At 44.5% G+C, this 25,322-nt stretch overlaps 1 protein-coding gene across 1 annotated transcript in view; it reads left to right on the forward strand.

Moving 5' to 3' along the window:
* LOC110968626 (junctophilin-1-like) overlaps positions 1-25,322 on the forward strand; it is a 67,427-nt gene that overhangs the window by 15,247 nt on the left and 26,858 nt on the right. The window contains exons 2-3 of the mRNA XM_051953359.1: positions 11,295-12,054; positions 22,398-22,516. Coding sequence (XP_051809319.1) covers positions 11,295-12,054; positions 22,398-22,516 — 879 coding nt within the window. The remainder of the gene's footprint in view (positions 1-11,294; positions 12,055-22,397; positions 22,517-25,322) is intronic.

A 25,322-nucleotide genomic window follows, 5' to 3' on the forward strand; every position in this document is an offset into this window, starting at 1 on the left:
GACCGGAGAGAGTACAGTTCCCTGCGGTGCTCCTGTGCTGCTGGCCACAGTGTCGGACCTGCTGTCCCCCAGCCTCACGTACTGAGGTCTGTTGGTCAGGTAGTCAGTAATCCACGCCACCAGGTGTGTTTCAACTCCCATATCTGTCAGTTTGTCCCTGAGGAGCAGTGGCTGGATTGTATTAAAGGCACTGGAGAAGTCCAAAAATGCAATCCTCACAGCACCACTGCCTCTATCCAGGTGAGAGAGAGATCGGTGGAGCAGAAAGGTTTTGCATCCTCCACTCTGGTCTTCTCCTGATAAGCAAACTGCAGAGGGTCCAGGGCGTGGTGGGTCTGTGGCCTCAGGTGGTGTAGCAGCAACCGTTCCATGGTCTTCATCACGTGGGCCGTCAGGGTGACCGGCCTGAAGTCGTTCAGCTCACCAGGATGTGGTTTCTTTGGTACTGGAATGATGCAGGATGTCTTCCACAGCTGGGGAACCCACCCCTGTCCCAAGCTCAGGTTGAATATGCGTTGGAGGGGGTGTCCCAGCTCCCTCACGCAGGCCTTCAGTAGTCTCGGGGATACTCCATCAGGTCCTGCAGCTTTGTTGGGGCGCAGCCTCTTCAGCTCTCCACAGACCTGAGCTGCTGTGATTGTCATGGGAGGTGTTATGGGGGGAGGGGTGGTGTCCTCATCTGTGTTGGTGTTGGCTTGTGGGGGAGTGGGGGCTGCTGTGTTTATAGGTGTGGATGGGTTGGGGTGGTCAAACCTGTTGAAGAAGTGGTTAAGCTGGTTTGCCCTTCCCATACCCCCCTCAGTGGGGGCACTTCTCTTGGAGCTGCAGCCAGTGATGGTCTTCATCCCCTCCTACACCTCCCTCATGTTGTTGGTCTGCATCCTTTCTTCTATTTTCCTTCTGTACTGCTCCTTTGCCTCCCTGAGCTGGACTCTGAGTTCCCTCTGTATCCGCTTGAGCTCTGACGTGTTGCCATCTTTAAAGGCCTTCTTCTTCTGGTTCAGAAGGCCCTTTATGTCACTCGTTATCCAGGGCTTGTTGTTAGCAAAGCAGCGTACAGATCTAACTGGGACCACAGTGTCCATACAGAAGTTAATATAGCTCGTGGTGCAGTCAACCATCTCCTCCATGTCCTTGCTGTGAGACCCCTGCAGTGTTTCCCAGTCCGTGGTCTCGAAGCAGTCTTTCAGGGCCTGCTCGGCTTCAGGAGACCACTTCCTGAATGAGCGTGTGGTTGTAGGTAGTTTCCTCACTCTTAGTGTGTAGTGAGGTTTAAGCAGGACCAGATTGTGGTCTGCTTTCCACAGTGCAGGCAAGGGGGTGACTCTGTATGCATTCTTCACGTTTGCATACATCAGGTCTAAAGTCCTCCTCCCTCTGGTGTTACATTCCACATACTGGTGGAAAGCAGCCAGTGTATTGTCCAAGGTGACATGGTTGAAGTCTCCAGAGATTAGCACAAGGGCTTCAGGATGCTGTGTTTGAAGTTTAGCTTCAGCGTTGTGGATGACATCACACGCAGCCTCTGCAGCTTATGGCTGGAACTGTTTCATTAGTTTGTTTTTTTAAATAATTATGTTAATCAACAATTCAAAAGTAATGGCTGTTTTTGAATATTAAATTTTCAATAAATTTTTATTTATTGTTACTTTTGTGAGTTTCAAGTGATTTCAGTGAGAATTGTGGGTTTTTCCTTCTTTAACTGAGGGGTACCAACAATTTTGTCCACGTGTGTAATTTGTTGAGCACCAGTAAACCAGGTATCTGATTTGGGCTGCATAATAATAATTTTTTAAATTAGGCAGAGCTAGGCCTCCATTTTCCTTACTCAGCTGAAGTGTTTTAAATTTAACTCGGGGTCTTGCTCCAGCCCAAATAAATCTTGAAATTTGTTTATCCCATGATCTAAATTGAGTTTCAGGTATTCTAACTGGTAATGATAAAAATAAGTACAGTCGTCTTGGCAAGAAATTCCTTTTTACCGTGTCAATTCTTGCGCCAAAATCTAAGACCAGCTTTGACCATTTTATCATGTCTTTTTGAATTTGGTCATTAATCTTACTATAATTAATCTTAAAGATTGCATCCAGATCCCTGGAAATTATTACCCCCAAATATTTCATTGATTCTGTGTCCCAGTTTAGGTGGAGTGTGTGTCTTTAAAGACCTTGTACCATTCGTTAGGGTACCCATCGCTGCCAGGGCTTTTGTTAGTTTTCAATCTATTTATTACAGATTCTAACTCTTTTTTAGTTATGGGGCATTTAGTGTATCATTTTGTATCCGTCCTATAGAGGGGAGGTCCAGTCCAGGCAAGTACTGTTGAGTTGCTTCTACATTATTTCCAGGCTGCGAGTATAATTTTTCATAGTATCTTTTGAAAGCTTTATTAATTTCTCTTGGCTCAAGGGTTAGTTTGTTTGTTTCTGGGTCTCTAATTTTATGGATTGAATTCTTGATTTTTTATGCCCTAAGGCGTTTAGCCAAAATTCTTGCTGCTTTAGGGCCTGACTCAAAAAATGTTTGCTTAGTGAATCTTAGCTTCTTTTCCATTTCTTCTTTTGCCAAATTGTCTAATTGATCGTTGACATTCTTCAGCTGATTTACTATTCTTTTGGATTTATCTCTCTGTTGCAATTTCTCCAAAATCCTTAATGATTCCCCTAGTTCATCATATTTTTCCTTTTTCATTTTATTTAGATATGCTGTTCTGGAGATTAAGTTCCCTCTCATAACTGCCTTTATTGTATCCCAGATGATTGTTGGTTCAGCCTCATTATTCTTGTTCTCCTTTATGCTTTCATTGATTTCTTTTTTAATCTCCTTGACCATTGATTCATTATTTAAGATGCTCACATTAAGCCTCCATAGCATATTTTTTGGTTTGTTATTTAAATATATGGTCATATAACCTGCATTGTGGTCTGATATATCTGCTATTCCAATTGAGTAGTCTCTCACTCTGTATCTATCTGAAATATTCACGAAAAGGATGTCTATTCAGGAATGTACCTTGCGTGTAGCTGAGTAGTGGGTGAAATCCTTGTCAAGTAGATGTAGAGCTCTCCATATATCAAGCAGGCCTGACTCTCTTATTAGTAGCTTAAGATCTTTTGATCGATGGTGTTTTTCTTATTAGCACTAGTTGTGTCCATTTGATAATTTAAGATTGTGTTCCAGTCACCACCACAGATCAAAATCCCCTCACTTTCAGAATTAATCACATCAAATACAGATTGAAGAAGTTTTTTTTATCACTTTCTGGAGGTATATAAATATTTGCAAATGTAATCAAAATATTATCAATCCTTCCTACTACAATTATGTATTGGCCTTTGTTATCACTCCTTTCTCTGATCAATTCAAAGTTAACAGACTTAGAGATCAAGGTAGCCACTCCTCTTTTACAGCTATTTCTACAAGTACTAAAGTATGAATTAGAGCAGCCAAACTTTTTTAATTTTTCATGTGCATGTTTTGACAAATGTGTTTCTTGTAAAAATGTTACATGTGATTTTTCCCTTTTCATTTTAGCCAAACCTTTACTTCTCTTAATCGGATTATTCAGGCCATTTACATTTAAAAATGTAATTTTTAAGTTATGGGATCCCATCAGACTTAAAGTAGACACATTGTGAGTTAACAGTCCTCCAAAATGAAAACTTAGCATAAGCTATAAGGGTAACGTCAGAACATAAGCAGAGACATGAACAAAAACAGATCCCCAAATGAGGAGAAGAGGGCGCCCCTTGTCCCTCCCGGCTAAGGCCCTGTTGGCGGGCCATGGGAAACTTACCTCTTTAAGAGAGGGTCCATAAGTAAATAAGGCTAAAGAGTATACAACTAACTCAACCATATTTCTAGTCCAACAAATATATGATCTTAACTTAGAGGAAGCTCCCTTTGTTTTCAAACAATCAAACATAAACCAGGGGGCAGAGTTTTTACAATTCTACAATTCTACAATTTCATTTAGCAGACGCTTTTGTCCAAAGCGACGTACAACACAAGCAAGAATTCAGACATAAGGAAAAACCTGTAGTAAGTGCAAAAAGTGCTTCAAGTGCGATTGGTCAAAGGTGTTGCCATCAAGTTGCAGAACAATTGCCACCCCCCCCCCCCCCTTTTTTTTTTTAACTTTGTCAGCGCTAAATAAGTACTGGGTTTTGGACCACCTGACTTATTCTACCCTTAAGGTGGAGTCAGATTAAGTGCCTAGGTGTTCTGTGAACAACTGAGTCTTCAATTGTCTCTTAAAAGTAGAAAGGGACTCAGCAGAACGCACAGAGTTTGGTAGTTTGTTCCACCATTTGGGAACAACAGAGGAAAAGAGTCTGGCTAGAGATATCGAGCCGTGCTGGGCTGGAAGCACCAGGCGTCTCTCACATGCGGAGCGAAGTGGGTGTGAAGGGGAGTAGACCTGGATCAGGGAATCCAGGTTGGCTGGGGCCGTTCTTGTAATTGTTTTGTAAGCCAGGAGGAGAGTTTTGAATTTGATTCTGGCTACAACTGGAAGCCAGTGAAGGGAGATGAACAAGGGAGTGACATGAGCTCTTTTGGACTGGTTGAAGACCAGACGTGCTGCTGCATTCTGGATCATCTGTAGAGGTTTGACTGTACATGCAGGGAGACCTGCCAGAAGAGAGTTGCAGTAGTCAATGCGTGACATCACAAGAGCCTGAACCAGAAGTTGTGTGGCCTGTTGGGTCAGGAAGGATCTGATCTTCCTGATGTTATAAAGGGCATAACGACAAGATCGAGAAACTGAGGCCACGTGAACCTTAAAGGTCAGCTGGTCGTCAATCATGACACCCAGGTTTCTGGCTGAGTTTGTGGGCACAAGTAGGCTCAAGGGAAGTTGGACACTGTTCTGAGGCTGAACAGATGGACAAGCTGGAAAGACCATGAGTTCAGTCTTCGACAGATTCAGCTGAAGGTGCCGTTCCTTCATCCATGTGGAGATATCAGCCAGACATGCTGATATTCGAGCTGAAACTGTTGTGTCGTCAGGTGGAAAAGAGAGGAAAAGCTGAGTGTCGTCAGCATAACAGTAGTAGGAGAAGCCATGGGAGCGGATAACTGCACCAAGTGAGGTGGTGTACAGAGAGAAGAGTAAGGGACCAAGCACTGACCCCTGAGGAACCCCAGTTGATAGGTCGTGTGACCTTGACACCTCCCCATGATACTCTGAAGTATCTGCCTGTGAGGTAGGACTTGAACCACAACAGGACAGAACCTGAGATGCTGAGCTCAGAGAGTGTGGAGAGGAGGATTTGATGGTTCACGGTGTCAAAGGCAGCAGACAAGTCCAGCAGCAGTAGGACAGAGGACTGACCAGCAGCTCTCGCCAGCCGCAGAGATTCTGTGACTGATAGGAGTGCAGTCTCAGTGGAGTGGTCGCACCTGAAGCTTGACTGAAAAGCGTCAAGTTGGTTGTTGTTCCGCAGATGTTCAGAGACTTGGTTAAATACTGAGCGCTCCAGTATTTTCGACAGGAATGGTAGAAGTGAGACTGGTTTGTAGTTTTCAACCTGGTCTGGGTTGAGATGAGGCTTTTTGAGCAGTGGGGTGACGCGGGCTTGTTTAAAAGTAGCAGGAAAAATGCCAGTTTCCAGGGAGGAGTTGACAATGTGCGTGACTGCAGGTTTGATTGTGGGCAAGATGGTCTGCAGGATGCTAGTGGGTATTGGATCAAGAGGACATGTTGTAGGTTTTGAGCTCAGAAGAAGCCTGGAGACCTCATCCTTGCTCAGAGGAGCAAAAGAGCAGAGTGAAGGAGCAGTAGTGGGTTTGAGCTGACTGGACTGGTCAGGCTCAGAGAACTGGTTGCTGACTGCAGCCACCTTTTCAGTGAAAAAAGGAGGCAAACATGTCTGGAGTCAGCTCAGTGGACGGCTGAGCAGCTGGAGGAGAAAGCAAGGAGTTGAACGCCATAAACTGTACTGTGTACTATGTAGTACTAGTTAAACTTCCAATATACATATGTATAATTTTTCTCGCAGTCAAACTGTGAATTGTGGTAGAATCCCTCATGTCATGACAGCTGGCTCTCTACGAAACTCCTGGAGCCTCTCCTTCACACTCGGAGCCCTTGTTGCTGCCTCTCGGCCGGCCGCTCTCTGCCATGAGCCCATCTTTACGTGTAGTAGCTTCACCGGATCATTCTCTCCCTCTGTCGGCTCCGGGCCATCCACTGGGATACCTCGCCTCTTAAGCTCCTTCCAGGCCTCCCTTGAGTTGGAGTAGGTGCGGACCCCTGATTCCCAGTGGATCCGGATGCTTGTCATGGGTGTCTGTAAATGGACCCCCCTCTCTTTTAGGGCTTTCTTCACCTTGTTATATTCCTTCCATTTTTTAATCACTTCGGAGGCGTAATCGTGGTCGAAATAAACCACTCTGTTTTTCAACTGCACTCTGCCTTTTTTCCAAGCTTCTCTGAGTACCAGTTCCTTCGTCTTGAACTCTTAAAAATTAACGACGAGAACCCTGGGTGTAGCGTCTGGTTTTGGTTTTGGTCCAGGAGTCCGGTGGGCCCGTTGTATTCTGAGGTTTAGCTCAGGCATTTATAAAGCTCGAGGTCTCCAGTGATTCGATGACCTCAATATGGACTGCCCTTATGCTCATGCAAGTAAAGATCACAGCCCACCATTTGTTTTGAATGACACTTCCCCTTGTGCGTCGTGAGGAGATGATCCAAGGCCCAAACACATCCATCCCCACATTTGTGAATGGGGGCTCAGTTGAGAGACGTCCTGCTGGCAAGTCAGCCATTTTTTGTACACTCAGTGGAGCTCTCAGTCTCTTGCAAGTGACACACTGATAATGTGACTCACTTTCCTTTTCCCACCAACAATCCACCAACCAGCTGCCCGAATAGTTCCCTCCGTAAAGAGACGTCCCTGATGGTGAGTTTGTTCATGATAATGCTTCACAACCAGAGTTGCAATATGGTGCTGGCTGGAAATGATGAGCGGATTCTTTTCCACTTGATCAAGATTTGCCTCCGATATACATCCTCCGACTCTCAGGAGGCCATGCTGATCCAAGAATTTGTTCAGATTTCTTATTGGACTACTCTTAGGAACCTCCTGTTGTTCTTGAATGCACCTTATTTCTTCACCATAAACATCCTCTTGCACAGATTTGACGATGATGTTTTTGGCTTGTTCGGCTTCCTCCACAGTAACAGCATGGCAGTGGTGCCAGCCTTTGCATGGGCCACTGGAAACATGGCTGACGGCATGGACAATGTGACGAAGACAAGAAATGGCTCGAAGTAGTGACCTCCAAGATGAAAACTTGCTGAATCGATGAGAACCGAGTTGTTCTGAGTGGACAGTGGTTTTCAGTGTGGAGACTTGGGATCTGATGTCAGTGTCTGCACAGGGGTTGTCAAGGTCATAGCGACACAGGGGGGGGACTCCATGTAGAGCGGAGCAAGAATTCTGGACCAGAGAACCAGTTTGTCAGCACAAGTTGATGCACAGGACGACCTCGCATCGCATGATCTGCTGGGTTCTGACCAGTGGGCACATAATGCCACTGGTCTGACTGTGAGGTCCTCCGTATCTGTGTCAAGCGGTTACTCACATAGACATAAAAACGTCTGGTCTCATTGTGAATGTAACCTAGGACAACCTTACTGTCCGTATAGAAGTTGATGCCATCAAGCTGAATATCCATATTTGTGGAGATCAGCTCTACAAGCTCCACAGCTAACACAGCAGCGCAGAGTTCCAGTCTAGGAATAGTTTGTTCTGGACGTGGAGTTAACTTTGCTTTACTCATGACGAAGCCAACTTCACAGTTTCCACTTACATCAGCTACCTTCAAGTAAGCCACCGCTGCAATGGCCTTTGTTGATGCATCACAGAAGATGTTGAGTTCTTTATTGAAGGTGAAATGTTTGTATATGCTCTGGTGATGAAGAGGCTAGACAGATCCTTTAGCAAGTCTTTCCAGAGAATCCAGGGCTCTTCCATTTCCTGGGATAGTGGGGCATCCCAATCACCATTTTCTGTGGTGAGCTCTCTGAGAATGGACTTGCCTTCAATGGTGACTGGTGTCACGAAGCCTAAGGGGTCATAAAGACTGTTTACAGTGGATAAAACACCACGGTGAGTAAAGGCCTTTGTCTCTTCAGATGCTTTGAAGGTAAAACAGTCTTTGTCCAGGTCCCAAAGGAGGCCAAGGCTACGCTGCACAGGCAGAGTTTCAGCATCTAGATCAAGGTCTTTTAGATCTTTTGCATGATCTTGGGACAGGAAGGCTTCCAGAATTTGCCTCCTGTTTGCTGCGATTTTGTGCAGTCTCAGATTCGACTTAGTAAGAACATCACGAGCGTTTTGGAGTAGCTTCACAGCCATTTCGATGGTAGGAACTGACTTGAGTCCATCATCAACGTAAGAAGTCCTGTGTCACGAATTGCTTCACATCAGGGTCGACATTTGTCTCACTGCAGTTGACAAATTGATGGAGGCCGTAGATTGCGACCGCAGGAGAGGGGCTGTTGCCAAAAACTTGCACCTTCATCCTGTACCCAATGATATCACTGGAAAGATTGTTGTTGCGAAACCATAGGAAACGTAGGAAGTTTCTGTCTTTTTTTCACACATGGAAACTATAAAACATCTGTTCAATGTCAACAGTGAATGCCACAGCTTCTCTCCTGAAGCGTAGCAGGACGCAAGTAGTGAGTTATTGAGGTCTGGACCTGACAACAACACATCATTAAGGGACACACCATCGTATCGTGCACTACTGTCAAACACAACTCTGATTTGGTCTTGTTTCTTGGGGTGGTAAACCCCAAACAGGGGCAAGTACCGTCTTTCTTCATGTTCTTTCAAAGGGGGGGCTAACTCTGCATGACCTTTCTGAAAAATCTTTTCCATGAAGGAGATGAAATGGTCTTTCATTTGTGGGTTTCTGTTAAAGTTGTGGAGTACAGCCATTAGTCGGTTCAGAGCCTGTGGCCTGTTGTTTGGGAGTCTTTGACGTGGTGACTTGAATGGTAATGGAGCTGTCCACACATTATTTGCATCCTTTTTCATCCCATCCTTCATTATACTCAAGAAGACATTGTCTTGGACAGAGAATGAGAGAAGGTTGTCATGCTTTGTTTCCTTAAAGACTTGACATCCAAGGTGATCTGGTTCACAATCAGATTTGTCTAAGAGATGGTGGGGAACTTGGACGTCACAGTGTGTCTCTTTTAAGTTAAACACATTGGGACATAGTTTAAAAAATGTTGGGCATCCTCTCTCTGTTATGTTTGTGCAGAAGGCTCTCACTGTGGGTTCGTTGTGGATATCCCCTAAACACACATTTCCCACAATGACCCACCCCAAGTCCAACTTTTGAGCATATGGTGCATTATGGGCGCCACTTATTTGTTTACGCACCTTGTGTACTCGTGTAACGTCTCATCCAAGCAGCATCAATATGTGGGCATTTGGATCAATTCTTGGGACAAGGTGTGCCACAGTCCTTAAGTGGGGGTGATGGAGCGCTGCACTGGGTGTCGGTATCTCGCGCCTGTCATTTGGGATATCATTGCATTCGATGAGACTGGGCAGTGGAATTTGGATAGTCTTATCTAAGGCTTCTATGGTGTAACCAGTGGCTCTCCTACCCATTGTCTCCTTCAACCCTGTGCATGTTCTTAATGAGTAGGGAGAACTCGGACCTTTGTCACTGAACAGTTCAAGAAACTCTGAGCGGACAAGAGACCTGTTGCTCTGTTCATCAAGAACGGCGTACATTTTCACAGCCTGTTCTGGATGACCTGATAGATAAACTGTAACAAGGCTTATTTTAGAACAGGATTTTCCTACTGGATTTTCACCACAAACTTGGGTGCACGTGGACGTGATCTCCTTAGGTGCTGTGGGGTCCTGCTCCCTGCCATACTCTGCTGTAGGCTCAGTTTCTTTTTTCCAAGGAGCTGGACCTGGGTGAAAGGTCGTATTGTGTCTCTCGTCGCCACACTCAGAACATTGCACTTTGGTCTTGCAGTGTTTTGCCATATGTGTTGATGTGGCACAGCATCTGAAACATATGTTGTTTTCTTTTAGAATTTCTTTGCGTTTTTCTAAAGGCATTTCATGGAAGGCACGACATTTCAAGAGTGAATGTGGTTTTTTGTGAACTGGACAGAGTTTGTCGCATTCTTCTGACTGTTTTATTTTCCAGTGTGACACAGAGCTAGATTGTGTGGATATCTCTGTTTTGTGCACTGACACCTCCTTTTGTCTGTTCAGTCTCCAGGGGGGTTGTTCCGGTCTAGAGGTGACATCACAGTGGGAAGGTGCGAAGTGAAAGCTGGGATCATTTTTAGCATTAGCTTCTTTACTGACAAAATCAACAAAGAAACTAAATGGTGGAAAGTGGACATGTTTCTCAAGTTTGTAATTTGCACCAACAGATGCCCACTTTTCCTGCATGTAAAAAGGGAGTTTTTGAACAAGGGGACCCACACCCCTAGCAGTGTCCAGGTGAGAAAGACCAGGAAGATCTCCTTCTTCCTTGGCACTCTGAAGCTCCATCAGTATGTCACTGAATTTCCTCAGCCTTAAGTAATCTTTATTTGAGATCCTTGGAAAACTGTCTATTCTTTTAAACACAGCATCTTCGATTACTTCAACTGAACCATAACATTGTTCAAGCCTATCCCAGATCATTTTTAATCCCACATCTGAATGGTTAATGTGAATGGCTCTGAGTTGTTCAACGTGATCAGCTGATTCCTTGCCTAGCCACTTGAATAACAGATCCATCTCTTCACTTGCGGATAAGTCTTGTCCCTTTACTGCATTCTGGAAAGAGCGCTTCCAGGCTCTATAATGTTGTGGCTTATCAGTGAACTGAAGAAGTCCTGTCGCTACAATCTTGCGAGGAGCAAGATATCTCACAAATTCAGAGACATCTGAAACTTTCTCAATATGACTGGAAAACACAGGGCTCTGCGTGAGAATGGATGGATGGATAGACCTGAAAGTGATTCTAAATGCAATATTTCACAAATGCATGGGGTGTCCAAAAATGTTTTTCCACCACTGTATACCAGTCAGCCACAATATCTGCTTAATATCAGTCTCTCCAGTTTTATAGAAAATTGACATGTGTCATCTTAAAACAGACAAAGTGACATAAGCTAAAGAAGAGAAGAGCAACTGGTGAAATTATTAACTATAACCTGTTAGTGATTCTGTTATCACATCATTAATTTTTCCCCCTGTATTTTACACCTTACTCAGTCTGTTTCTTTTCTCCCCTCTCTGTTCTTGCTCTAGGTACATATCAGGGTCAGTGGACAGGTGGGATGCGCCATGGTTATGGTGTACGTCAAAGTGTTCCATATGGTATGGCTTCTGTCATCCGCTCACCTCTACGAACCTCACTTGCATCTCTCCGCAGTGAGCAGAGTAATGGTACAGTACTACGTGATAGCCTGTCTGACAGCCCTGCTGGCACACGTGGTGGATTTGTGCTGAACTTCCACTCAGAAGGGGATAGTTCAGAAAAGAAGAAAGGTCTTTTCCGGCGTGGATCCCTCTTCGGCAGTCTTCAGCGACTGCGCAAATCAGACTCAAGATCTTCAATTTCCAGTAAGCGCAGCTCAGCACACAGTGACACCACCATGAGCCGTATCAGTTCAAGTGATGCCAACTCTACCATCAGCTTTGGAGATGGCGACCCAGGTGATGACTACCTGCCTCTAGAGGACAATGTGGACGCTACCACCACCGAGTCTTACATGGGCGAGTGGAAGAATGACAAGCGCAGTGGCTTTGGTGTCTCTGAAAGGTCTAATGGCATGAAATATGAAGGTGAGTGGTTGAACAATAAGCGCCATGGCTATGGCTGCACCATCTTTCCTGATGGCACCAAAGAAGAAGGGAAGTACAAGAACAATGTTCTGGCTCGGGGCATCAGGAAGCAGTTAATTCCACTGAGGAACACCAAGACCAAACAGAAAGTCGATCGTGCCATTGAGGGAGCAGTAAGAGCAGCAGCTATTGCCAGAACCAAAGTTGAGATTGCCATCTCAAGGTAAAATGTTTTGTGTATCATGAAAGTCAATGAATATATCTTGCATATTGTGGTGGGTGTCATTGATCTTTTAATGAGATAAGATCAATTTTTTTTGGACAGCAAATGTTGCAGTAACTGCTTTAATCCTTCAGCCTAATTTTAAGTCATCAGGTCAGTTCTTTACTGTCATGTCTTTTGATACTTATAGTATTGTACACTGTACACTGACTGAAAGTGAGACAGAAATGGTGAGAGTCTCCTTAGGGCAGTGAGGGATAGGGCGTAGTGATGAAAGAGGGTGTAGAGTTGGTGGGAGAGAAAGTGAAGCCCATATCAAATCTGATATCAAAACTTTAAAAACAGATTCAGGTCATTTGCCCATTTCAAGTCACCTGATTTCAGCCCCCATCCCCCATTGCTGTGGCCTGAGATGGTTTTCAGACTTGTCCTCAGCTGTCTGGCATTGTTTCAGGTGGTGTTCCAATTTCCTCATGTAGCTACCTTGCCTTCCCTGATCTTACTCTTGAGCTCCCTCCGGACCCTAATCAGCTACTCTCTGTCTCTGGATCCAAAAGCCCTGTTCTTCTTGTTTAGCGGGTCCTTTGGGTCGGGGTCATGCATGGCTTGGTATTAGAGAAACACTGCGTTCTTCAAACAGAGGTCCATATAGTCTGTGATGGAGTGGGTCAGACTGTCAATGTTCTCCCCATGAGGTCTACACAGTCCCTCCCAGTCCTTTGATTCCAAACAGTCTCAGTCTCTCATTGGCTTCCTCTGACCATTTCCTTACAGTCAAAAAGATGGTGGTGGTGGTGTGTGTGCATGTGTGTGTATGTGTGTGTGTGTGTGTGTGTGTGTGGGGGGGGGGGGGGGGGGGGGGCTGTTTATTCACCATAGATGTGTAGACAGGGAGCACATGTACCAAGTTGCTGTCTGAGCAACCAAACTGAGGGGGAGGTCGAAGAGATGTATGCATCCCTGGCATTTGCATACAACAGATCCAGTTTTATTGTCCCTAGTGTGGCACTTACATACTATGTAAAGGTATGGAGAGTGGAAGACAAAGATGCATGACTGAAGTCCCCTGAGAAAATAAGGAGGGACTGTGGGTGTGAAGTCTGTAGCTATGACAGTGTGAAAAAGCTCACAGGCTGCAGCAGCATCCACCCAGGGGGATGTACACAGTCATTGCTATAACATGCCAGAACTCCCTCGGCAGGTAGTACAGCCGAATGGTAACAACTAAAAGTTTGTTATCTTTCATGCAACACTGCTTTTTAGCACTAATGTGCCCAGCGTAGTACCATTTGTCATTGACAAACATCACTACTCCCCCTCCATTCTTCTTACCACTGTATTTTGCTCTGTCCATTTGCACAAGTTGAAAACTGCCCAACCTCACAAGCAAATCTGAAGTCAGTACTCCCTCTTAGTCCTGCTAGCTCTTCTTAGCTCTTCTATCTTATTAGGGAGAGACCCCCCCCACACACACACACACAGACACACACGCACACACACTGTGCATGTGCCACTGCTGTAAATTTTCTTTAAAAAGACACATTAGTACCACCACACTGGCAGCAGGATGGGGCCGTCACACCTCCACCCATAAAAAAGCAGGTTCCCCCTGGAACCCTGCGCTGCTTTACCAGTGTTTACTTTACCCAGCCACCATGTTACCGGCCATGTGTGACAAAATAATCACAGAGCTGGTGCACGAGACAAAGCGTCAGCTACAATGTTGTCCTTTCCTTTAATGTAGCGTATATCCAGATTAAGTGACTGGAGGTACAAGGACTAGTGAACCAGACGCTGATTTACAGATTTTAACAACGACAAAAACGTGAGCAGATTATGATCGGTATGGACCACGATGCTCGCACTACCACTTTGGTACACCTCAAAATGCTTTAACGCCAAGATCAAAGCTAACTTTTCTTTTTCAATCACCGAGTAATTAAGTTGATGTTTATTAAACTTCTTGGAAAAATAACTGTCTGGCCTAGGTCATCCTGCTGTGTAAGGACCGCCCCAGCCCCCACGTGACTGGCATCCACATAGAGCTGGAAGGGCTGGTGAAGACGTGGCGCAGCCAATACAGGAGCAGCACAGAGGAGCCTTTTCACCTGCACAAATGCCTGCTGACAGATGGGAGACCACACAAATTTAACATCTTTACGCAGCAAGTTGGTTAATGGGGCTACCACAGATGAAAAGTCTCGACAGAAGCATCGGTAATAACTGACAAGCCCAAGGAAACGCATAAGGTCCTTTTTAGTGACAGGAACAGGAAACTGTTCCACCGCTTGCACTTTTGCAACAACGGGACGGACCTCCCCCTGGCCTACTACATGACCCAGATAGGTGACAGTCGCCCTTGCAAACTCACACTTTGCAAGGTTCACCGTCAGCCTCGCCCCCGCCAAACGAGTGAAAAGCTCCGTGATGCGCTCCACATGCTCCTCCCACGTGTCAGAGTACACTACAACGTCGTCCAAATACACTGCACAACCAGACATACCATCAACAACTCTATTCATTAGACGCTGGAACGTCGCATTCCGAAGACCGTATAGGAATACAAGCCGGTCGGAGTTATAAAAGCAGACACCTCGTGCGCATGTTTAGTTAATGGTACCTGCCAGTACCCCTTCAAAAGATCGAATTTGCTCACAAATTTAGCAGAGCCCACCTGGTCGACACAGTCATCCATTCTTGGTAATGGAAAACAATCTGGCTTTGTGACAGCATTCACCTTTCGAAAATCCGAACAGAAACATGGTGTCTTATCTGATTTAGGCACAAGAATGCATGGAGATGCCCAACTGGATGAACTATGCTCTGCGATCCCATTCTCCAACATGTACTTAACTTTTGCATCCAAACACTTCTGCTTTTCCAAATTAACCCTATAAAAACGCTTTTTGATTGGTTTTGCATCTCCCACGTCCACGTCATGTTCGATCATCTCCCTCCAATGACGTGGCGCTGTCCCCGGTGCTGAAGCTGTCAGTCACAGTCGCTACTGTACAAGCAGCACCCACCCCGCCGGAGTCCGCCTGCACAGCGTCAACATCCTGCGCATAATACGGTTTCAGTAAATTCCCATGACACACCTGTGTTTTCTTCCATCGCTCAGGCATCGAAACCAAGTGACTTTGATCAGCTGTTTGTTCCAGAACTGTATATGGACCAGCAAATTTTGCCTGAAAGGGAGAAGTTACAACAGGACATAATGCCAAAACCTGATCACCAGGCAAAAACAACCGCACCTCCGTGCGTCTGTCAATCTTTTTATTTTTTCTTGCGCTGCAGTCATTTTTTCCTTAACCAGCTCCCTCGCTACATAAAGGCATCTCCTAAAACTATTAACATAATCCAGAAGACTCTTAGGTGGCTCTAACTGTTTAAAATCCTCTGCTACAGCTTCCAATGGACCTTTTACTGTGTGTGCAAACACCAACTCATTTGGACTAAATCCTGTGCTTTCCTGAGTGACTTCTCTAGCTCCCAACATTAATCAAGGCAAACCCAAGGCACCCAACTCTGTACAATAAGCACACAGGAGAGACTTCAGTGACTAATGGAAACGTTCTAAAGCCCCCTGACTCTCGGGATGGTACGCCGTCGCTTTACTGTGCCGTACCTGGGCAAATAAATGCGATGAAAAGTTAGTACCCTGATCTGACTGTACCACTTTAGGAATTCCAAACACAGAAAAAAACTGAGAAAGTGCGCGAACCACAGACTTGGCAGTTACTGAACGTAATGGATAGGCAGCAGGATATCGCATTAGCTGACACATTACTGTGAGCAGATAAACAGAACCAGCCTTTGAACGAGGTAACGGGCCTACACAGTCGATAATTAAATGCTGGAATGCCACCACAATTGGATTTAACGGGATTGGCCTCAAAACTTGATTAGGCTTAGTGGTCAACTGACAAACACGGCATGTTTTAATATACGAGGAAACATCTTCTTTAAGGCGCGGCCAGAAAAAATGCCTCAGAACCCGATCATACGTTTTTCTCATGCCAGAATGTCCGGACTCAACATGCACCACCTTTAATATAGCAGATCGAAATTTAATGGGAACAACGACTTGAAAAACAGGATCACCGACCACGCCAACATGGGGCAACCATTTTCTTACCAACAGTGAATCCTGAATGAAGTACCCACGAGCACAGTCCACCACTTCGCTTATTGGACGCACCTGTTCAAAACAACCTTTTAATGAGTCATCAGCTTGCTGCTCCACCGCCAGTTCACTACGAGACAGGGACACAGGAAAATCAGACAAAGGTAAATGAACAGTCCTGACATTTTCCTCTTTTACATCCTGAGAGTGCGGCATGGCTCGAGTCAATGCACATGCCGTAAACACATGTGGAAACTGCTTTCTACTGTCATCAAATTGAGGAAACATGCGCGGCACCGGCACAGTCTCACCTGGCCTCGTTAAAGGCACAGTGTCTGCCCACATACGCGCACCCACCAAATCGTTACCTAAAATCACAGAAACACCTTCAATTGGTAACGCAGGACGCACAGCCAACGCAGCTTCACCACTAAACAGTTCACACTCCAGAGACACTTTATGTAAAGGAACAAAAAGCACGCCCAGCCCCATACCACGAACCGGAACACACGTGCCCGTGTCAGACTCCTTGGACAGCGGCAACACATCAGCTCTAATGAATGAGTCAAACGCCCCGGTGTCTCTCAGTATTTTGACACCCACCTTTTTGTCACTACCTAACAAAGACACCTGCCCCTCACGAATGAAAGGAAGATATGCACCAAGAGCCTCAGAACCATTGCATTTTACCACATTACGCACAGGTGCAGCTAAACCAGCCCCCTTCGGATTACCCTGCAACATCCTGGATTTTGCTTTCCACACCTGACAGTCTGCTTTAATGTGTCCACATCTCTGACAATAGTGACAAATCCGATCACCATCACGTGCAGCAGCACCTTTAAACTCCAGCTGTCTTGTAGCATTAGACCGATCAAAACCCTCACTCCGCAAATCTCTTTACCTACCAGAACCATAATACTGGCCAGAACCCATACTGTGAAAATACTCTTTATGAGTCAACACATACTCGTCTGCCAATACCGCTGCAGCCGACACCTTCTTCGCTTTTTGTTCATTAATATGAGTTGCAATCTTCTCTGGCAAACAGTTTTTGAATTCCTCCATCAAAATCAATTCCTGTAACTGGTCAAATGTTTTAATATTCTGTGCAGCGCACCACCGGTCAAACAATGCAGCTTTATCTCGTCCAAATTCCACATAATTCTGACTCTCAGTTTTCCTACCATGGCGAAATTTTTGCCGGTATGCCTCTGGCACAAGCTCATACGCCCTTTCCACTGCACTTTTGACTTTGTCATAGTTTAAACTATCCTCAGGTGAAAGCGAGGCATAAGCTTCTTGCGCCCTGTCTGTCAACACACACTGCAAAAGCAACGGCCACACATTCTTCGGCCAACTCAGCGTCGTAGCCACACGCTCAAATAACACAAAATATTTATCCATGTCTCTCTCTGTAAACGGTGGAATTAAACGAATACACTTACTAACATCAAAATCTGACTCTACTGGACTGCTGCTCGGCTGACTGACCACCTGTGTTGCCTCGCATCTCGTTGCTGCTTCCATGTCTAATTTACGCAGTTCAAAATCAATCTCCAAACGGTGTATAGCCAGCTTCAACTCCATCTTACGCACCTCAGCATCGGGTGCTCCAGCCCCGGCCTCGGCATTCACCGCCACAACAGGAGGTAAAATGCTTTTCTCAGCCAAAGCAGAATGAATTTGCAGTTTGATATTTGCCTTTTTGTCCTGCTTCACCACAGGTATTTCCAAACGCGCAGAAATAGACAACAGATTACTTTTAGTACAATCATTAAGTTTCTCCACAGTGGGATTAGCCACAAAATCCTCTACACTGAACTCCATCCTTGACCAAACACGCAAACAGTACAGTACAGAAAAACACACTGTGAAATAAAGTGCCACTGTGCATCCAGCGCAATGCAACGGGTTCAAACACCCAGTGTCCCCTCTGCTCTTCACCTACCTAACACAAGCTCACCTGCGTAACTACTCCTAACTCTTCATGTGGTTCGGCGGCGGGTTGATTAAGCATGTTACCGTGGAAATCCACGCTCTGCCCCTGAGAACATTGCTTGCGCAATGAACGCCAACCGCTCCCCACGGCACTGCCAAAACAATAAACAGGTGAAGCCGAAAGCGGCGACACCTCTCCGCCTAACAAGGGACATGGATGCAAATCCACCCAGCACCCACTGCACTAGATACAAAAACAGCCACTCTAATCACCTGTATTTCCCGACCAAAATTACCAAACTGCTCCACTGATTGCACACCACACACCTGAGAACGCTTGCTACTCAAGCGCTCCCAAAAGTAGGTCACTAGATCAACACATCTAAGAGATGTCATCTACCCAAACCATGCGAAAAACGCATGGACGAGCCCCCATGTTACGACCCCGGCTCCAAAGGCCGTAAACGATGCAGTGAAACAACCAGGGAGAACGTTTTAAAGCCCAAAATCAGAGTGTTTATTTATAAGTAAAAACAAGCAGATGGCAATGACAGCCCAGCCACTTGGGCTGCGCCCCTAACAATCACAGAGTCAGTGTAAGGAGAGAGAGAGACCCGAGGCAGCCCCAACGCCAGACAGTCCAACTTTCTTCCAGGAGTCAGCTCCGGTGCGCGCCTCAATGCGCGCTCCCAAAGCGAACCCCAGCTCAACAGCGGAAGCCAGCTTTTATCCCCAAGAACCAGAAGTCAAGCAGGACCCCAAGCCGTCCTCGGTCGCCTCCTGCTGTCAGCTCCTTAAAGACAAAGCACATATTAGTACCACCACACTGGCAGCAGGATGGGGCCGTCACAAGACAAAAAAAACCCTTCTAAGAACAGTACTTGTCATAAATATGGGTTACAGGAGTATTCAGTACAGATGGAGCAGGTGTGATTACATACAGTATATAAGCATTACATTTGGTGGGAATTTTGTTCTGGTTGTAGTGTTTTTGTAATGACTTCCTAATTTTGTAAGTAGTCAATGTAGTCAAGGAACCGCCTGTCTGATCTGAACCAAGTAGTCAAGTACTTCATGCTATACTGCCTTTTAAACGGCATCAAGTGAAATGACTGGCATTTTACAGATAAATACACAATTTTACATATCTTATGTCAACCTTTTGAGTATGTTAGCACTCTGCTTGCACAGTGCAGACAACAGCCTTGGAGTTCGGTGACAACTACTGCACTCCAGCAGACATCTTAAGTCATTTATTCCATTGGAGGGTGAAAGACAGTATTGCAGCACTCCCAAACCTAGGGAGGGTTTGCCTTGCTTTTGTAGCGATCTCAGGATATTCCGCCTTGATTTTAATCTGGAACGTTGGGAGATTTGAAGTTGTCTCAGACATACTTTGAAGGCCACAGTCAATTGCAATCTCAAGCAGCTGAATTTCTTTCAGCATGGACAAGGTTGAGTGACCCGACATGCTCACAAATGGGTCACGGATCCATTCCTGCCCAGTCAATGGGTCCTTTGGGATCAGACAATAATACTTAAACTCTCTCAAAATCAAAGATCATAAACCTGGATTGCATACCAACAGGACTAATTAATCATATTCAATGCTTGTTTCTCAGTGTCCTCTGATGTTTTATCAGTTCCTCTAGTTGTGGTGCTAGCCAAAACAGGAAGCTGTGCTCTCCGGATATGCATCTTCTCATAAAACGACATGGCAAATGTCCTCGGTGACAAGCGGGATTATTTCCTTGAAAATAGTAAAAGGCTTCTCAGCTTTCGTGATACGACTAGCCACTAAATATGATGCTTTTTTGTGGTACTGTATTTGCTGACATATTCACCTTCAGTAATTATTTCTCACTGCAATTCAAGCTGCATTTAAAATGGCACTTGTGGAGTCTTCTTCTGTCTCAGTCTCAAGTATCTCCGTCTTTTCAAAGAAATCCCAGAGACATTTCTTCTTTTTCATTTTGGCAGGGGTCGAATTGACAGCGTCATTAAATGACTGGACGTGACAAATGACAGGCAAGTGTGGGAAACAAGCAGAGACAGAAGTGATGAGGGGACAATCTAGTTACTTTTCAAAATAAAACACCCGGCAGAATCCACCAGAAATACAATTAAAAAATAACACTTTTCATTCTTTCTGTGTTAGCAAATGACAAACAACCCAGTACCAATCCATGGCCTGGTAGTTGGGGACTGCTGCAGTAATAGACCAGCGTCTGGAGTATTTGCTGAGGGACCGTATTGTGCATGATCAGAGCTAACCTATCCATGCTTAGCTTTATATTTTGGTCATTGTAGCTGTCTGGTGTTTGGTTAGGAATGTGGGATACATGGATACTGCAACGACTTGGCTTTCCTCCAGAATGGTTTGGTAGTTCTATCTTATTCTGTTAAGCAAATTGCAAAAAAATAGGGGAGTCAGATGTGCATGTGGGGGAAGGACAAGCGTGCCACAGAATAGAACGACTTTAGACACTCCATGGGAATTTTCAGATGGTTGCAACAAGTGAATCTAGATCCTTTCATGTTTGCATGATGTAAAAAAAAGCTCTGTTTAATGTACTTGCAACAGTGTCTATGATTTTGTGTAGTTGAACATCCACACTCATATTATGTTGTGGTGCCAAGTACAGTTATAAGCAACCTTATGCTCAAAAATGGTGCTTGTTATAGTCAGTCCATATGGAACACAACAGTCCAACAACAAAACACCCCTCTGGTTCAGATCAGACAAGCGAATCCTCCTAATCACCGCACTACAGGTTTCTCCATCACTGCCCAAGTACACTTTGAAGCCTCTGAGGAGAACTATGAAGTGCCAGGTGGAATTCCTTCCAGGAACCACTCAAAAACTCCAAAAATGTTTTTGATGCATATGCACAGGTAACAGTTAGAGTTTCCTCCTCAGCAACACACAGTCACATGGAAGTGACCCTCTTGTTTTTCTGGGTGTTTTACGGGCATGTTCAACTGGGAGGCGACCCCATCACAGACCCAGAACTTGGTGGAGGGGTTACATATCTCATCTAGCCTTAGAATGCCTTGTGATCCCCCAGGAAGAACTGGAAAGTGTTGCTGAGGAGGAATAGAATAGAATAAAATAGAATAGAATAGAATCAATTTATTAATCCCCGGAAGGAAATTTCGGATGTCTGAAAAGAACTTCTTAGACTGCTGCCACCGCCACCCCACGCTGGCCGGCTGGCTGGCTGGCTGGCTGGCTGGCAGGCTGGCTGGCTGGCTGGATGGATGGATCACAGATCACAGATACTTTATCTGTCATTGCACACTTTCATACACAATTAAATTTCATTCGAGCAGCCCTGCCAATGGCAGCTCTGACTGCTGTGCCAAGGAGCGTGCTGTCTTTCTTGAGGAAAAGGGGGGGAAAAAAGGACATTTGGGATCCGGGTAGGGATAGCAGAGGGTAAAATGAAAAAACTAACTAGACAAGCCCTCAGTAGAGGGCAGAACCACGCCCTCTACTGGCAAAAACCCTGTCCTCCCTTTACAAATGATGCATCCATCCATCCATTCTCCATACACCGCTTTATCCTCATTAGGGTCGCGGGGGGTGCTGGAGCCTATCCCAGCTGACTCGGGCGAAGGCAGGGGACACCCAGGACAGGTCGCCAGTCTGTCGACAAATGATGCAATATGTATCAATTTTGATCATCGTACGTATCTCCCTTCTTACTTGATCTGTTGACCTGTAATTCCACAACTGAGCAGGGTACCTTAGACTGATCTTCAGTGCTAAGTTTGATTATCCTGACTTCAGCACTTGCAGAGATATTGGAATGGACATAGCCACATCCATCCATCCATCCATCCATCCATCCATCCATCCATCCATCCATCCATCCATCCATCCATCCATCCATCATACATACATACATACATACATACATACATACATACATACATACATACATACATACATACATACATACATACATACATACATACATACATACATACATACATACATACATACCCAGCCAGATACCGCACCGAATGCAGTAACCCCGCTGACATTCGTCAGGGTTGGTTAAAAACAAAAAAAAGGTTCGTTATACCAAATGAAACCTCCAGATGGATGGATGGATGGATGGATGGAGATTTGTAGCTGAATTACTCATTACAACTTGCCCTTTTGTAGTGTAGAGTACTTTTAAACTGTTTGAGCAATCTCAGGAAAACTGGTGACAACACTGTGTGAGTAACCACTGTGTCTGTGTGCTATTTGTATATATTTTTGCAGGACGTCCCATGCTCGGGCCAAAGCAGAGGCTGCAGATCAGGCTGGCCAGTCAGCTAGTCAGGATTCAGATATTGCTAGGGCTGTGGCCAGAGAACTCTCCCCAAGCTTCTATCAACCAGGTATTGTACCAGCAGCAGTACAGTGTACATACAATCAAGTCAAATAAAATAAGATTAATCAAATGCTTAAAAAAAGGTAATAATCTGTGTTAGCTCCCAAGTAGTCAAGTACAAGTAAAGGATACAGTGTAGTACAAAATCACTTATCACACAGTAAAAATTCCATCTTGAACCTTCTATGTGTAGAGTATAATACCTGTGAAGATGTACTGTTGTCAGCTGTGACAAGTTCTATTATGAGTTCTTAATCAGTGATGTTCAGCATGCTGGGAAGCCTTAGCTGGTTTGGTAAAGAAGAGGTTGAGGGCTGGCTTAAAAAACACTGAAGCCAAAAAAACAGCATCGCTGTGAAATCATGGATGCAGATTTCAGATACACACTGACCTATCTTCTTACTGGAGAGCCTCCTTAAGATTTCTCGTTAGCTGAGTACGCACCGCTACCAAAAAGAAAGCAATTTTATCTTATGCCTGCAGCTACAGCACAAAATCTGACCACTAACTATAATAACAGGAGCAAATAATTAAGGGATAGAGATACTAACTTTGGAAGGAGAACAAAGGAGCAAGTGGTTTGTCCTAACATTGCACAGCAAAGACTGCATTCAGCATCGAAACTACAAGTCAGCTGGGCAAATCAACGACCAGACTGGCAGTTTACTAACTAATATAGCAGTTCACTAAAGAACCCCTCACCTTTCAAGGGCCAATAAGTCGACATAGGCTAGTGCTAGGGTGTATATGTACTGATTTGAATGGTCAGATGTTCCAAAATAACACATGGCAATAACCATGGTTCTGTTAAAGCAGCTGACATTGAAGCTCCTCAGTTCATCTGAGGGGAAGGTACAGGTAAATAGTACAGTTCAATGGACTTTAACACTTTGGCCTTCAAAGTGAAATATATAGGAGTCAATTAAAAAGGCTTGGTATTAACCAAAAGAAATTTGTAATGACAACATTCAACATACAGTCATGGAAAAAAACATTAGACCACCCTTGTTTTCTTCAATTTCTTGTTCATTTCAGTGCCTTGTACCACTAAAGGTATATTACCTGAAGAATACAATAAACACAACAAAAATGCAGCTGATTACTTAAAACTTCATATCCTATTTGACACGCTCATGCTTAATTGTATTCCTAGGGCATATAAGAGACCATTTCACGTCATAAGCAGCACTGCATATGCAAAGGCCTAGAGTGGTTTCCTACTTAAATTCAAGCTGTAGCACAACTCAGAAGTTGGCAGCTCTCACATAATGCTTAAAACAGAAGAATTATATGAAATCACAAAGGCAGCCATCTTGACACAGCTAGAAATCGACATGAGTGAGAGACACGCAGCGAAAAAATTGAAGATCTCCAAGACAGCCACTCATTACACCAAGAAAATACAAATTGAACATGGTACTACCAAATTGCTAGCTGGTTGTGGCAGGAAACGTCTCTCTACCCCACAAGATGACCGTACACTCCTCTGTTCCTGTGTCAGGAATCGTCATCAGACCTCTAGGGACTTTAGAAATGAGTGGATACTGTCGAGAAATGTGACTTGTTCAGCAAGGACAGTTGGAAACCGACTTCTTGAAGCTGGTCTGAAGTGACACAGGGCATGGAAGAAGCCCTTCATCAATGAAAGGCAGAGGAAAGTCCAGTCACTCTTTGGGGATCACAATGATAGGACTGTTGATGATTGGCCTAATGTTCTCTTCAGTGAAGAATCCAATTTTCAGTTGATGTCCACTCCAGCCAACTTACTGGTTAGGATAAAGTCTGGAAAAGCCTACAAACCAGACTGTCTTGTCCCTACTGTAAAACATTGTGGTGGATGACGATCTGGGGTTGTTTCAGTATGGGTGGAACAGGGCAAATGCAATTGTGTGAAGGACGAATGAACCAGGTCATGTACAGGGCTACTCTTGAAAACAGTCTTCTTCCATCAGCTGGAAAACTCTTTCCTGCCTCGATTGACTGGATTTTCCAACAAGACACTGCCCCTTGCCACACAACAAGGTCTGTTAAAGCCTAGATGGAGAACCAGAACATTGGAACAATCCCTTCTCAATCACCAGATCTAAATCCAATTGTAAACCTGTAGAAAGTCATCAAACACAAAATGGAGAACCACAAGCCCCAAAACAAATCAAGTTTGTATGATTTTGTGCGACAGGAATGGGCTGCTGTGACAGCAGAACAATGTCAAAAGCTGGTGGAGAGCATGCCAAGACATGACTGCAGTCATCAAAAACAATGGTTCTGCAATCAAGTACTATCTCCTGTGTGTATAATGTACCTAAAATAGACAGAGAAGAAAAGATGGAATGCCTAAAAGCACTATTTTTGTGATTCCAATGCCATAGCTACTGAGGTAAGAACTTAAGTGATTTTGGTTATTTTCAAGAAAACCATGGAAAATGGCTAGATATCAGCTCTTAAATTAAATTCTTATGAGCTGTTTTGTGTTGTCATTATATTTGTCCAAACAAATGTACCTTTAGTTGCACCAGGCATTAAAATGAACAAGACATTGAAGAAAACAAGAGTGGTCTAATACATTTTTCCATGACTGTATATAAAGGCTGTCCCCTAACTCAAAACAACAATCAATACATTTGCAAAAATAGAGTAAAATCAGTAGGTTCAATAACCCCAACAACCTTAAATGGAACTCGTGTCAAAACAATCTATCATGAGATGCTAGATGAGATAACATTAACATTAAAGGTTTGTATATACTATTAAAAAAACTTTGCTGAAAAAACTATAAACAAAGCACTTTTAATGTTAAAATCTAATTTTAATAA

The sequence above is a fragment of the Acanthochromis polyacanthus genome, chromosome 9, assembly GCF_021347895.1.
Source record: "Acanthochromis polyacanthus isolate Apoly-LR-REF ecotype Palm Island chromosome 9, KAUST_Apoly_ChrSc, whole genome shotgun sequence".
Taxonomy (NCBI): domain Eukaryota; kingdom Metazoa; phylum Chordata; class Actinopteri; family Pomacentridae; genus Acanthochromis; species Acanthochromis polyacanthus.